The sequence below is a fragment of the Carcharhinus amblyrhynchos genome, chromosome 2 (genome assembly GCF_965287045.1).
Source record: "Carcharhinus amblyrhynchos chromosome 2, sCarAmb.v2.hapA, whole genome shotgun sequence".
Lineage (NCBI taxonomy): Eukaryota > Metazoa > Chordata > Chondrichthyes > Carcharhiniformes > Carcharhinidae > Carcharhinus > Carcharhinus amblyrhynchos.
In genome coordinates, this window is record NC_137325.1 from 137766906 (window position 1) to 137783443 (window position 16538).

The 16538-nt window shown below is 41.7% G+C and overlaps 1 protein-coding gene across 1 annotated transcript in view; it reads left to right on the forward strand.

The window, feature by feature from the left end:
• The window catches only part of obscnb (obscurin, cytoskeletal calmodulin and titin-interacting RhoGEF b), a 696366-nt gene that overhangs the window by 399373 nt on the left and 280455 nt on the right, over positions 1–16538 (forward strand). The window contains exons 58-59 of the mRNA XM_080214757.1: positions 1060–1326; positions 4526–4792. Coding sequence (XP_080070883.1) covers positions 1060–1326; positions 4526–4792 — 534 coding nt within the window. The remainder of the gene's footprint in view (positions 1–1059; positions 1327–4525; positions 4793–16538) is intronic.

Genomic DNA, 16538 nt, shown 5'->3' on the forward strand with positions numbered 1-16538 from the left:
GGGGACTCCAAGCTGAGTTACCTGCAGGTTTTCTACCCCCTCACCTGATCTTGTAGCCACAACGCAGAACTTTAAGGTCTTGTTCATCCCGAAACGTAAAAATCCCACCTAAGGTCATCAGACCTTCCCATGCTTTGCCCCTTATCCACTCCAATTCCTGTGGCGGGTGGGGCAGTAAAATTCCAGCCACAGTGTTTATATATGGCTAGCCCAGTTAAATTTCTGGTCAATGACAGCCCCTAGGATGTTGACAGTGGGAATTCGGTGATGGTTGTGCCATTGAATGTCTAAATTCTCCTTGAGTATACCCAAACAGGCGCTGAACTGTGGCGACTAGGGGATTTTCACAGTAGCTTTATTGCAGTGTTAATGTAAGCGTACTTGTGACTCTAATAAATAAACTAAACTTTAAGGAGCAATGTTTAGATTTTCTCTCCTTGGAGATGGTCATTCTCTGCACTTGTGTGGTGCAAATGGTCCTTGCCACTTAGCAGCTCAAGCCTGGATATTGTCAGGTCTTGCTGCATTAGAACATGGACTGCTTCAATATCACGGATTCACAAATGGTACCAAACATTGTGCAATTATCAGTGAACACTCCCACTTTTATCCTTATGATGGAGGGAAAGTCTTTAGGCTTTGAACACCATCTTGAGAAACTTGTGGAGTGATGTCCTGGAACTAAAATGACTGACCTCCAACCACCACAACAAGCTTCCTTTGTGCTAGGTATCAGTCCAATCTTCCTGTGAGTTAATATAGTAGAGGATGTGTTAACAGCAAAAGGTTGTTACAGTCCACATAGAAGATATCTGCATTTAAACAATAGCTACTCCTAATGAAAAATATACAACTTGTGGCTCAAAGTTCATTTGTAATGTTTTAGAATGTAGTCAAATCAGCAGTTCTTTATTTTAAGTAAAACTGCTTAGCTGTAAATAACTTGAAGAATCTGTTAGGTGTTGCCCATATTTGTTGTAATACATTAAATCGGTGTGTTGCAGTCAGTATTTTTAGAATTGATGTTCTGATACTTGCTATGAATGTTTTTCTATGTAGCGTTACCTGTGTTGTTCAAAAAAGAGCTACAAAATCAAGAAGCTGATGAGAACCATTTGGTCACACTGCAATGTGAACTTACTAAGCCTGGAGCTCTAATTGAATGGAGAAAGGGACCTCTTACGCTTCATCCCAGTGAGAAATACGAAATGAAGCAAGCTGGTGCCATTGTTCAGTTATTAATCCATAATGTGAGCGTGGAAGATACCGGTCATTATACCTGTAATTCTGCGGACCAACAGACTGATGCCTACTTGAAAGTTAATGGTAGGAGGAAAGTTACTATTCGGTTGAGATCTATTATAAATTGTGATTCTTGCTGATTTTCTATCGTTGCTCTTGGCTTCATGCTTCATAATCTGGGTTCTTTCCATTACATGCTTTTCACCTGTTCCTGATAATTTCATGTATTTTATGATTGTATTGTGGGAAGTTCATTAGAAGTAGAAAATAAAGCTGGCATTTGAATGTGATCAAGTGCTCCTGTTTGTAAAGAAAATTAATTATATTCCTCTGCCACATTGAAACTTTTAGATTTTATGTCACTTTGTAGGCTAGAATTCTCTGACCTTGTCTGCAGCTGGAATTCTCCCATCCCACTACAGTGAGTGAAGATTTGTCTGAATGCCAAATTCTCTGTTCTCACTGGCAGCAGTAGTGGGGCTTGCGAGACTGGAGAATTCCAGCCGGAATATTTTATATTGTGCTGCACTAAACTGACCTTACAGTTCATGTTTTCATTGTAAACCATAAACACGCTTTGCCTTGCTACTTAAAGTTAGATTTCATCTCTGTTGTAGTTTGATGATATTTGGTGTCAGAAATCAATATATTAGCATATTTGTGTCAAATTGTTCTGTACTATTAGAACATAGAACATAGAACACTACAGCACAAACAGGCCCTTCGGCCCACAAGTTGCACCGATCACATCAATACCTACCAATCCATAGACCTATCTATAACCCCCAATCCCATTAAATCCCATATACTCATCCAGAAGTCTTTTAAAAGACCCCAACGAGTTCGCCTCGACCACCACTGACGGCAGCCGATTCCATTCACTCACCACCCTCTGAGTGAAAATCTTACCCCTAACATCACTTCTGTACTTGCCTCCCTGCATCTTAAATCTGTGTCCTCTTGTAGCGACCATTTCAACCTGGGGAAATAGCCTCTGAGAATCCACCCTATCTATTCCTCTCAACATTTTATAAACCTCTATCAGGTCGCCTCTCAACCTTCGTCTCTCCAGGGAGAAGAGTCCCAACTCCCTCAACCTATCTTCATAAGGCATGCCTCCCAATCCAGGCAACATCCTTGTAAATCTCCTCTGTACCCTTTCAATAGCTTCTATGTCCTTCCTATAGTGAGGCGACCAGAACTGCGCACAGTACTCCAAGTGAGGCCTGACAAGGGTCTTATAAAGTTGCAGCATTACCTCCCGATTCCTAAACTCAATCCCTCGATTAATGAAGGCCAGTACACCATACGCCTTCTTGACCACATCCTCCACCTGCGAGGCCGATTTAAGAGTCCTGTGGACCCGGACCCCAAGATCCTTCTGCAAGCACTTATTGCAAGCACTTTTTCCAACGTTTAAAGTAAATTGGATAAAAATGCATTAAAATAGCACATAGAGGAATTTGATATGAACAATCTGGCATCGCTAAAATTTTAGCTTGTTAAGGCAGAATGTAAAAACTATAAAGAGTCCTGGCACCTTTCTTGATTTATGAGAACCAGACATCACCATAATAGAAGGGCAAAGAATGTGACTGCATTTGACGATGAAGATGCATTATGAGCTCATAAAATTTCACATGCAAGTTTAATAATCAGTGGAAACAAGATTAAGTTATTCTTGGGAACAGTTCACTCAATCAAATTTTGAAAATTTAAGGATTCATTTGCCCTTGTTCAGTAAAGTTGCACAAGAAGAATTTAGTATTTTGTACTTCAGATTTGGATTGCATGTTTAATTAGAAGAGCTGCCTGTAAAGGATGACATACCTACTGAAGTATTTGAAGTTAGAGGGACAGAAATTGACGGTGGTCCATTTCTGGGTTTATGATTAGTGCGCTTCAACTGGATAGCCTGAGGCTCACCCCCTATTGGTCTTTAGTCTCTGATAATTTTTTGCAAGTGGTGCTGACCACTGACATGATTCCATGAATTTCAAGAGGACAATATAAATCCCAGGAACAGGAAAGCAACTGGTGTGGGAAACGTTTGCAAAGATTGTGGAATAAGGGTTTCTCCTGTTCCAAAGGAATGATTTTTAAAAATATATTGTTACAATCCCCATAGAGACCAATAACTTTCAAAAAGAGAGACAAAATATTTTTTTAAATTTTTCAGCAAACAATGGAAAGAATTGCAGGATAAAATTTTGCATTTTAAGACTTTTACTGTATCAAACAACAAACCAATGTCAACATAATGTTAATATTATTTAACAGGCAATTAAGACATCAAACTAAAGAAAAGGTACTGTCCCATTAACCAACTAACCCAACAAAATATTTTTTGACTGATTTGTATTTTATGTCACGGTCCCAAAAAATATTTAGCTTTGAAGATTAATTCCCAAACAACTTCAGGCTTCTCAGCAGGCTCCTTTCTCCTTGACTTGCCATATCAGTGTGAATCTTCCATCATCCTTTGAAAGCCATTCCACTTGGTCTCCTGAACCAATTTTCAGCATTTAGGCCCATTCTGATAACTCCTTGTTCCTTAAACCTTCATATGTCCCATCTCTTTGATCAAAGAACCATTTTCACCAGCATCCTGCTTGGTGGTTAACACAAAACATTCATTTCCTTGCTTTTCACAGCAGAAGCTGTTTTTCTCCTTCCCCGTGCCACTATGGCTTAACAAAAACAACTGTCAAGATGTGAAATCTGTCACTTGAGTTTCAATTGGTTTTGTTTACAGACCACAATGATCTATCTCGTAGGCAGAATTAATACGATCATCATCCGCCATTCCAGGACATCCTGTTTTACCCTTAAGGTAAAAGAGACAGTTTAAAACATTACTGTCTTATAAAGTCTTGCATTCGTAAAGTATTGCATTTTGTTGATATGCTAAAGTAGCAGCTGAAGAATCCTGAGGGGTGTAGGCCCACCATCTACTCTACTTATCGGAAACAGATTTACTAGAGTGGTCCTTAAATAGAGGCCTTCAATAATGTATGCAAGCTGATTAATGGCTGCTGTAGGTGTCCATCCAAATTGCCTAAAAATGCACTTAACTAATTTAGAAACGATTTAAAAGTATACGCAGTTTGAGGCCTCGCTGTGCTGCTGTTTAAAGTGCATTCTTTGTGACTTGAACCTGCAGTTGTGACATAATTATTTGAAAGTAAGAATAGTTTTCTTCTTTCCCGTTAATATTCCTTGTAAATGGATGATTGAAATTTTGAAAAATTCTGTGAAATCCATGTATTTTGCTGTATTTCAGCTGCACCCATAATCTTGAGAAAAGAACTGCAAAACATAGAGGTGGAGGAATACGATACAGGGACTCTCTTTTGTGAACTATCAAAACCTAATGTCCCTGTTACCTGGAGGAAAGGATCAGCGTTGATCTCTCCAAATGAAAAGTACGAAATAAAACAGGATGGTCCGATACAAATATTGCAGATTCATGACTTGAAATTGGAAGATGCAGGAGAATATACCTGTTCTTTTGGGGATCTACAAACAACAGCTTCGGTAACTGTTAAAGGTACTTACATGCATAAGATAAACGCAAAATACTGCAGATACTGGAGTCTGAAACAAAAACAGAAAAATGCTGGAAAATCTCAGCAGGTTTGACAGCATCTTTGGAGAGAGAATCGAGCCAACATTTCAAGACTGTATGACCCTACATCACAGTTCTGAAGAAGGGTCATCTCGACTCAAAATGTTGGCTCTACTTTCTCTCCATAGATGCTGTCAGACCTGCTAAGAAATTCCAGCATTTTTCTGTGCTTTTGTGGATACCTTATTTAAAAATGCTTTTTGAAACTTTTTTATGGTTGCCTTTTGTAGTTAATTAGTGAATAATGAACAAAAGAGATTGTTGTTACTGAAGTAATTTTCAATATGCAAACAGGCACTAAAAGTGGACCAATTGCACTTTCCAGTTGTTGCTAATATTAGGGACAAGATCAGAAACTCCAAGTTATTATGAAGTTAAACTAGAACACAAATATTTTTAATTTTAGCACTAGTATGAGGATAAGGTGTTTCACTTAAGGTACGATTCTGTTGCCCCACTAGGAAATTTTTATTAAAACAAACTTTATTTAACAATACAGTTTAACTATAATAAGGAGAATTAGCATAACCTTTACCAATTGAAGTATTTAAACATGACAGGATTCAATTCTTAACTGCTAGTATATCTCTTATTAGTTCCAGTTTAAGCAATATTCCGCATATGCCTAAATTCCTTATTCAAAGTCAATTAGCAAATAACAGGCTTGTGTGCTGGTATGCAGACTGCAAGTTCTCAAACCTTCAGAGCATCTCTGGAGCAAGATACCTATTTTCTAGCAAGTCCCAAACTTCAATTTCCGGAGACAGAGAGAGAAGAACTGCTGCTCCTTGCAAATCCGAGCAGAAGCTGCCTGCTTTTTCCCTCAATAAACCTAGCTCCTCCTATTACTCTTCTGCATTCTCAGCAAGTGGGTTGCCTGGAGCAAGTAAAGTGGCACCTTTTACCAGAATTGAATTTTAACATATTTTTCACAAGAAACATGGCAAAAAATACATGTTTTAAAGCACAATATCATCACACTAAAACATTTTCCAGACAAGATTTCACTCAAATTTCATGAGGCAAAATTACTAATCCTGGTATTTACAAATTATTATTTAATAATTTACTTGTAGCCTTAATTCTTCAACGTACTATCAAATATCCATTGTCTATCCCTTAGTTAAGGCAAAGGTTTTGTGAGATAAGCCTTCATCCCAGGCAAACTGTTCTGGCTAGCCACCGATATTACCATCTACGCACTGAAGGTGAAACATTAGCCCACCTGTCTCAAGGGACAGGCTGGCATTTGGCATTAGAATTATTTGTACTGCTTCGATCTGCCACATTAAATGATGCAAGCCAGTTTTAGTATTGTGTCACTTCAACATTTGCAGTATGGTGGCAAATGAGGAATCATTAACCCATTTGACAGCTGCTGAAGGAATTTCCCTGTCCAACTCCAAGGGCCAGATTTTCACTTTTGAACTGAAATCAGGAGACCGGACAAATCCCACTATCGCAATTTCCCTTTTGTTGCCAGGCTGACAGGAAACAAGATTTTCCAATAGCTGTGGTGGCAGACCTTAAGGCAGGGATTGAAGCGTGATTTTCTCAGAATGGACAGGTAAAAGGCCATCCTCCATTTTCCAAGAAAACATTGGCCCAATTTTTCCAATGAAATGAAAGGCAAAGGTTGTTCTGTATTGGGAATTCCTCACAATATCCCCAAACTAAAAGACAGCAAAGCCAGCAAGCAAGAATCCTCTCTGCCCAACCATTCAACAACTTATTAGCATCTTGAATAAAATGAAAAACCATAGACAGCTTGGCAACCTCTTTCATCCACGCATTAGTTCAAAGACCCATACTTATTTTCTTTGTTCCTCCACATTAAAAGGGCAGAATTTTCCTAACCCAAGATGACAGATGAGGGAGCTCAGAAAATAGTGGAGTGTCACACCAGATTGACACACTGATGCATTCCAGGCATCAAGGAAGTTTCCCAGCAGCAGGAAGGGAGATGATTCAGATGTGCAATGAATTGAGGCACGTGCAAGGCTCCAGTTAGGTGATTTAGAGGGCCTCATTTCTCTTGTGGATGCCCCCCGCTTAAGGCACACTGCCTCCATGTGGAAACTGGAGTGGGAGGAGGGGCCTATCAGAGCCACAGGCTCAATACCCAAGTAGGAGGGCACTGGCAGGAATGACAGCCCCCGCAGCCCCATTCAACCATTTGAAATGATCTCTACTCTGTTCCAAGGGACCAGACTCCTCAGCTACTCTGAGGTTTTATTTTAAACTTACCCATCGACCTGTGACCTGCCTTCCTCTCTCAGTGGAGATGATGGCCCTCTGATTGTACTGTGAACTCAAGAAGCCTCTGATTAGGAAATAACTCCACCCGTTCGGCTGCCAGCTGGAAACCACTACCTGGAAATTGTCCTCCAAGGCTTGCACCACCCCAGCTTAGAAATATATTGCAATTCCTTCATTGTCACTGGGTCGAAATCTAGGAATTCCTTCCCGAACAGCACTGTGGGTTTTCACTACACTATACGAACTGCAGCAGTTCATGTGCCTTCTTACATCACTGTGTGAGTGGTACTGAACTCAGTCGCTTGTTAACCCTGTATGTGCCTGTTCCATAGATTAAATAAAGCAGGCGGTGTGTAACTGCATTGATGCAGGGAGAAAATGAGAGACCAATAATGTTGAGACTATCCATTTAATTAATAGCAGGTATGGGAAATGGCCAATTAAAGAAGGTGAGAGAAGGGCTACCAAACTGCTGTCCCAATCGGAAGGCTGGCATTTCTGCTGCCTCAACCATACCACTGGAAAGGTGGCTGCAGCTGAAGTGGTAAGGAACCACTGCAAAGATAACAGTTATTTGTTTTCTTTTGTCAGGGTCACGGCAGACCCTGACTTGAAGACAGGAAAGACCTTCAGAAATGGTTCCAGGGCTGCAGCAATGACTTCACTACTGGATATTTCCTCTTTGAGTCATGAAACCTCTGGCTCTAATACCGCCCTCCGCTATGTCCAAGCATCTGGCAGCCTTCTGGTCTACCACCATCAAAAAGCCAGCAGTCCAACTAAAATGGCTGTTAATTTGGGCAATTGATTATTATAACTGGCCGACTGCTTCTGATGCAAAGCTTTCCCAGTGATGCAGCTGTATCTGGGAGCCACCCTGAAAGGCTGCCTGCCATTATAGTGCCAACAGAAAAGTGCCAAATGTAGAAGTAAAAGGATTGTTGCAGCGGGAGACCAACTTTCTTTATATTGACTAGAAGTACCTTCGGGCTCGGGGTCCGGATGGTGAGGAATTTGTTAATTTTGGCCAGGAAGGTTTTTTGGAACAATATGTAGATAGTCCAATTAGAGAGAGGGCTATACTGGTCCTAGTACTAGGGAATGAGTCTGGCCAGGTCATCAAAGTTGCAGTGGGGAACCTGCAGTGAATAGTGACCACAATTCTGTAAGATTCCATAATACTCATGGAAAAGGATGAGCGTTGTCCTAGGGTTAAGGTGCTAAATTGGGGAAGGCTAACTATAACTGGATTCGGCAGGATTTGGTAGCTGTTGTTTGGGAAAGGCTGTTTAAGGGTAAGAAGCAGTTGACTGAGTGTAAGACAGGCAATGTGCCTATAACAGGGAAGGACAGAAAAGGCAAGATCCAGGAACCATGGATGACCAGGGAAATTGCGAGTCTAATCAAAAGAAAAAGGATACATACATAAGTTCTAGGTAATTAAAAACAGATGAAGTACTTGAAGAATACAGAAAAAGTAGAAAAGAACTCAAACAGGAAGTTACCAGGGCAAAAAAGGGTCACGAAATGTCCTTGGCAGGCAGGGTTAAGGAGAATTCCAAGACATTTTATATATTAAGAAAAAGAGATTAGCTTGAGAAAGAGTTGGTCTACTGAAGGACAAAGGAGGGAAATTGCGCATAAAACCAAAGGAAGTGGGTGAGACTCTTCACAAAGGAGAGGGACATGTTGATTGGTGATGTCTCAGAGGTATATGTAAACCCTTTGGAATAAGTCATCTTTATGAGGGAAGAAGTGTTAGATGTATTAAAAAGCATTAAGGTAGACAAATCCCCAGGGCCAGATGGCATCTATCTCAGATTACTGAGGGAGATGAGATGAAATTGCTGGGCCTCTAATAGAAATCTTTGCTTCCTCGTTGGCCACAGGTGAAGTTTTAGAGGATTGGAGGATAGCCAATGTTGTCCCGTTATTTAAAAAGGGTAGCAAGGATAACCTGGGTAATTATAGGCAAGTGAGCTTGACGTCAGTGATAGCGAAATTGTTGGAGAAGATTCTGAGAGATAGGATCTATACATATTTGGAACTGAATGGTCTTGTTAGCGACAGATTACAGGGTTTTGTATGATGGAGAACATGTCTCAATAACTTGATTGAGTTTTTTGAGGATGTGACAAAAATGAGTGATGAGGGAAGGACCATGAATGTTGTCTACACGAACTTTAGTAAAGCATTTGACAAGGTCCCTCATGGCAAGCTGGTGCAAGAAGTTAAATTAAACACGATCGGGGTGAACTAGCTAGATGGATTCAGAACCGTTTTGGCCATAGAAGACAGAGGGTAGCAGTGAAAGGGTGTTTTCCTGAATGAAGGTCTATAGCTAGTGGTGTGCCGCAGGGATCAGTGCTGGGACCTCTGCTGTTTGGAGTATATATAAATGACTTGGAAGGAAACGTAGCTGGTCTGATTAGCAAGTTTGCAGATTGTACTAAGATTGCTGGAGTTGTGGATAATTCAAAAATGCAAGATTTAGTGAGAGGGAAGAGCTGAGGGAGATCAATATTGGTGGGAAATGGTGCTGGGAAAGTTGATGGGATTGAAGGTGGGATAAATCCCCAGAGCCTGATAATCTACATCCCAGAGTACTTAGGGAAGTAGCTCGAGAAATAGTGAATGCATTGGTGTCATCTTCCAGGATTCTGTAGACTCTGGGATAGTCCCTGCAGATTGCAGGATAGCGAAAGTTACTCCAATATTCAAAAAGGAAGGTAGAGAGAAAAGAGAGAATTATACTTCAGCGATGTATAATTCCCCACTGATATCAGTAATGGAGAAGATCCTCGAATCCATTATCAATGACTTTACAGCAGAGCCTTTAGAAAGCAGTGGCAGGATCAGACAGAGTCAGCATGAATTTATAAAGGGGAAATCATGCTTGACAAATCTGTTGGAATTCTTTGAAGATTTAAGAAGTGAAGTTGACAAGGAAGAGTCAGTCGATGTGGTATATTAGGACTTTCAGAAAGCTTTTGATACAATAAGAACATAAGAACATAAGAAATAGGAGCAGGAGTAGGCCATCTAGCCCTTCGAGCCTGCCCTGCCATTCAATAAGATCATGGCTGATCAATCCCGCATAAGAGATTACCATGCAAGATTAAAGTACATGGGATTGGGTGAAGTTTATTGAGATGAATAGAAAACTGGTTGGCAGAGAGGAAACAAAGAGTAGGAATTAATAGACCCTTTTCAAATTGGTAGGCAATAACTAATGGGGTGCCACAGGGATCGGTACTAGAACACCAGCTATTCACAATACATATTACTGATTTGGATGAGAGAACAAAATGTAACATCTCAAAGTTTGCAGGTGATACCAGGTTGGTGGGAAAGTGAACTGTGACGAGGATGCAGGGATTCTTCAGAATGATCTGGACATGTTGGGTGAGCGGGCAAATCAATGGCAAGTGTAGAATTTGGATAAATGTGAGGGAAGTGAAAACAAAAAGGGGATTACTACCTGAATGGCTATAAATTGGGAGAGGGGAATGTACAGTGGGTGTCCTTACGCATCAGTCACTGAAGGTAAGTATGCAGGTACAGCTGGCAGTAAAGAAGGCAAATAGTATGTTGGCCTTCATTGCAAGAGGTTTTGAGTACAAGAGCAGGGATGTCTTGTTGCTAATATACAGGGGATTGGCGAAGCTATATTGTGTAGCCATATAGTTTTGACTCCTTTTCTGAAAAAGGATGTTCTTGCTCCCGAGGGAGTGCAGCAAAGATTTACCAGGCTGATTCGGGATGGCGGGCCTGATGTATGAGAAGAGATTGACTAGTTTAGGATTGTTTTCACTGGAGCTCAGAGGAATGAGATGGGGAGGGGGATCTCATAGAGACTTATAAAATTCTAACAGGACTAGACAGAGTAGATGCAGGGAGGATATTCCTGATGGCGGGGGAGTCCAGAACCAGGGGTCACGAACTGAGAATTCACGGTAGGCCACTTAGGACGGAGATGAGGAGACATTGGTTCACCCAAAGAGTGGCGAGCCTGTGGAATTCATTGCCACAGGAAGTAGTTGATGCCAAAACTTTGAATATATTTAAGAGGTGGCTGGATATAGCACTTGGGCCGAATGGGATCAAAGGTTATGGGGAGAAATCAGGATTAGGCTATTGAGTTAGATGATCAACCATGATCGTGATGAATGGCGGAGTAGGCTCGAAGGGCCAAATGGCCTCCTCCTGTTTCTATCTTCTATGTTTCTATCGTGATGAAAATTGTCAGAGAATACAGCATGATATAGATAGGCTGGAAAATTAGGTGGAAAATTGCAGATGGAATTTAATCCAGACAAATGTGAGGTGATTCATTTCGGTAAATCCAATTCAGGTGAGAGCTATAAATAAATGGCAGAACCATCAGGAGCATAGACACTCAGAGAGATCTGGGAGTATAGGTCTGCAGATCCTTAGAAGCGGCAGCACAGGTAGAAAAAGTGGTGAAGAAAGCATATGGCATGCTTGCCTTCATTGGATGGGACATCGAGGCTAAAAGTTGGCAAATTATGTTACAGTTATATAAAACGTTGGTTAGGCCACATTTCTGTGTTGAATCTGGTCACCACACTACCAGAAAGATGTGGATGCTTTGGAGAGAGTACAGAAAAGTTTTATCAAGATGTTGCCTGATAAGGAGGATATTAGCTATGAGGAGAAATGGAATAAACTGGGATTGTTCTCCCTGGAAAGGCAGAGGCTGAGGATTGATCTGACAGTTTATAAAATCATGAGGGTTATAGAACAGTTGGAAGCTTTTTCCCAAGACAGAAATGACAATTACAAGGGGGCACAAGTTCAAGGTAAGTGGGGAAAGGTTCAGTGGAGATGTGCGGGCGAGGTTTTTTTACACAGAGGGTGGTAGGAGCATGGAATGTACTGCCAAGTGAGGTGGTTGAGGCAGACATGTTAGTGACATCAAAGACTTACCTGGATAGGCACATGAACAGACAGGAAATAGAGGGATATATGCGGTTGGTCTAGATAGGACAATGTGATCGGTGCAGACTTGAAGAGCAAAAGGGCCTGGCCCTGTACTGTACTGTTCTTTGTTCTAACTCACCTCCCAGCAAGTTGCACCTGGGCCAGTAAAATCCAGAGCACTGTTCCTTGCTGAGATTGAAATAAGATAATTGTTTCCTCAATATTTCCTGCTGAGAACCATAGAATTAGAGAAGAACCATATAATCCCTACAGTGCCAAAGGAGGCCGTTCAGCCCTTCGAATCTGCACTGACTCCCCAAAAGAGCTTCCACCTGGTCCCACTAATCCCTGCCCTATCCATGTAAACCTGCACTTTTGCCTTGGCTAATTCGCCTAACCTACAAATCTTTGGACACTAAGGGGCAATTTAGCGTGGCCAATCCACCTGAATACCTTTGGACTTTTCTCTCTTTCTCTCTCTTTTCCTTTTCTCTCTTTTCCTCCTTTTTCCAGCAGTTTTCCTGTCACCTCTGCTCATTCTCCTTGCCATGCTGCAGACCAGGGGAGATAAGACTACTGCATTGGGAGCCGATGGTTGATGGTATATATAGAGTCACAGAGGTTTACAGCATGGAAACAGGCCCTTCGGCCCAACTTGTCCATGCCAGCCTTTTTTTCAAACCCAAAGGTAATCCCAATTGCCCACATTTGGTCCATATCCCTCTATACCCATCTTATCCGTGCAACAGTCCAAATGCTTTTTAAAGAACAAAATTAGACCCGCCTTTACTACTACCTCTGGCAGCTTGTTCCAAACACTCACCGCCCTCTATGTGAAAAAATTGCTCTTCTGGACACTTTTGTATCTCTCCCCTCTCACCTTAAACCTCTGCCCTCTAGTTTTAGACTCACCAACCTTTGAAAAAAAATATTGACCATCTACCTTGTCTATGCCCCTCATTATTTTATAGACCTCTATAAGATCACCCCTCAGCCTCCTACGCTCCAGAGGAAAAAGTCTGAGTCTATCCAGCCTCTCCTTATAACTCAAACCATCAAGTCCTGGTAGCACCCTAGTATGTCTTTTCCTAGTTAGTCTTTTCTGCACTCTTTCTAGTTTAATAATATCCTCTCTATAATAGGGTGACCAGAACTGTACACAGTACTCCCAAGTGTAGCCTTACCAATGTCTTGTACCACTGCAACAAGACATCACAACGTCTGTACTCAGTGTTCTGATCAATGAAACTAAGCATGCCAAATACCTTCTTCACCACTTTGTCCACCTGTGACTCCACTTTCAAGGAGCTATGAACATGTACCCCTCGATCTCTGTGTTCTGTAACTCACCTAACACCCTACCATTAACTGAGTAAGTTCTGCCCTGGTTCAGTCTATCAAAATGCATCACCTCGCATTTATCTAAATTAAACTCCACCTGCCATTCATCAGCCCTCTGGCCCAAATGCTCAAGATCCAGTGGCAATCACTATCCACTACGCCACCAATCTTAGTGTCATCTGCAAACTTACTAACCATGGCTCCTATATTCTCATCCAATTCTTTAATATAAATGATAAATAACAGTGGACCCAGCACTTATCCCTGAGGCACACCACTGGTCAAAGGCCTCCACTTTGAAAAACAACCCTCTACAACCGCCCTTTGGCTTCTGTCATCAAGCCAATTTTGTATCCATTTAGATACTTCACCCTGGATCCCATGAGATTTAACCTTATGCAACAACCTACCATGCGGTACCTTGTCAAAAGCCTTGCTAAAGTTCATGTAGACAACATGCACTGCCCTCATCTACCTTTTTGGTTACCCCTTCAAAAAACTCAAATTTGTGAGATATGATTTTCCACTCACATAGCCATGCTGACTGTCCCTATTCAGTCCTTGCACCTCTAAATGCCTGTAGATCCTGTCTCTCAAAATACCTTCCAACAATTAACCCATCACAGATGTGAGGGTCACTGGCCTGTAGTTCCCAGGCTTTTCCTTGCAGCCCTTTTTAAACAAAGGCACAACATTTGCCACCCTCCAATCTTCAGGCACCTCATCCGTGATTATTGATGATTCAAATATCTCTGCCAGGGGACCCACAATTTCCTCCCTAGCCTCCCACAATGTCCTAGGATACACTTCATCAGGTCCTGGGGATTTATCTACCTTGGTGCGCTTTAAGATTTCAAGCAGCTCCTTCTTTGCACAATGTACACTCCCCATTTATTTCCCCAGGTTCCCTCACATCCATGCTTTTCTCAACAGTGAATACGGATGAGAAATACTCTTGTAGGATCTCACCCATCTCTTGTGGATCCGCACATAGATGACCTTGTTGATCTTTGAGAGGCCCTACTCTCTCCCTTGTTAGCTTTTACCCTTTAAGTATTTGTAGAAGTTTTTTGGATTCTCCTTTGCCTCATCTGCCAAAACAATCTCATGTCCTCTTTTGGCTTCCTGATTTCTCTCTTAAATCTACTCCTACACCTGCTATACTCTTCAAGGGCTATACTTGAGCCCAGGTGCCTGTGCATGTCATGTGCCTCCTTCTTCTTCCTGACCAGGGCCTCAATATCCCGAGTCATCCAGGGTCCCCTACTTCTGCCAGACTTGCCTTTCAGTCTAAGAGGAATGTGCTTATCCTGGACCCTGGTTAACACATTTTTGAAAGTCTCCCACTTACCAGATGTGCCTGTGCCTTCCCACAGACTCCACCAATTAATTTTTGAAAGTTCCTGTCTGATACCATCAAAATTGGCCTTGCCCCAATTTAGAATTTTAACTTTTGGGTCAGATCTATCATTCTCCATAGCTATCTTAAAACCAACAGAATTATGGTCACTGATCCCAATGTGATCCTTCTTCTGTTACCTGCCCTTCCTTATTTCACAACTCAAAGGGTGGTGAATCTCTGGAATTCTCTACCCGTTGAAGTGGTGGAGGCTGCCTCGCTAAATATTTTCAAGAAGCGGGTTGATGGGTTTTTGATAAGAGAGGGGATTAAGGGTTATGGGGAGAGGGCCGGAAAGTGGAACTGAGCCACGACAGATCAGCCATGATCTTATTGAATGGCGGGGCAGGCTCGAAGGGCCAGATGGCCTACTCCTGCTCCTATTTCTTATGTTCTTATGTTCTAGTCGGGCCATCCACATACTGAATGAGAAATTCCTCCTCAACACACTCAACAAATTTCTCTCCATCCAACCCTCTAATACTATGGCTATCCCAGCCAATGTTGGGAAAGTTAAAATCCCCTACTATTACTACCCTGTTTTTCTTGGAGCTAACTGTAATCTCCTTACGTATTCGCTCTTCCATTTCCCTATCACTATCACTAGACTATTAATCCAGAAACTCAGGTAATGTTCAGGGGACCTGGGTTTGAATTCCAGCACGGCACATAGTCATCCCATGTCCAATGAATGAATTTTAAAAAAGCAGAACCTTTGAATTTAGGAACAAGACCTTCAACACCTGACCCACCACTTCATGTATACTTCAGCAATTTTAAATACAGTACAAACCACAAAACAGTTTCACAAACTCAGCAACAGCCAGTAGAAATTAATCAACAGCTAACCCAAAAGTAGTTGCTGATCTCTTTAAATAGCTCTCCTGCTGCTGCTGAACATATGCTCAGGTTTCGAGATTAAGATAGCTGATGTATTAAGTTTCAAAACGGCAAGGCTGGTGTCAAAACTATGTTACACAATGATCAATAGCACAATGTGCATACATCAGCATATACTCCATGTACCCATAATAATGCCCTACTCAACATCCCAAGCATGGTGCACACCAGAGGTATGTGCACAAGCCTCAAATGTAATTTTTGAACTAAAATGACTCACTAAAAATATTAGCATTATGCTACAAAATTTGCAATGTTTTGTTGGAATTAAATTCTGCGTTGACCTTGTAAGGTTATGAATTGAAATTTCTGTGCTACAACCTGCCATTGAAATTGTTGATATAATTGCATCAAGAAATCGTGATTTCATTGATGGCTAATTCAACACTAATATCTTTTCTGAGTTTACTCCGCATGAAGCAAAACAAGATGAGGATGTTTAGTTAATGTCTGCAATGGGGATAATTCTCCAGCCTTGCGTGTTCATGCACAGATCACATTGGGGCTGCATGGAGCTGGGGAAGGGCCCATAGCATGTTTAACACCAGGGAAAACTCCCTTTGGGACTCTCCCTGCCTCTGAACACCAATGTAATCTGATTCCCACCCGGCAAGGAAAACTTCCATCTTCGTTTGCTGCTGGGATTCTCCAATGCTGCTGAAATTGAATGGAGTTATGGCTGGAACTCAGATTTTCCATTCTCACTTGCACGGGTGAGATCAGAGAATCCTGCCTGCTGTGTCATCTTGAAGCTGGGTTCTCCCTCCTCCCATGATTCTCCAACCCTCTGGGGCAATGGAAACCCAGCACCAATCATACTGGTTT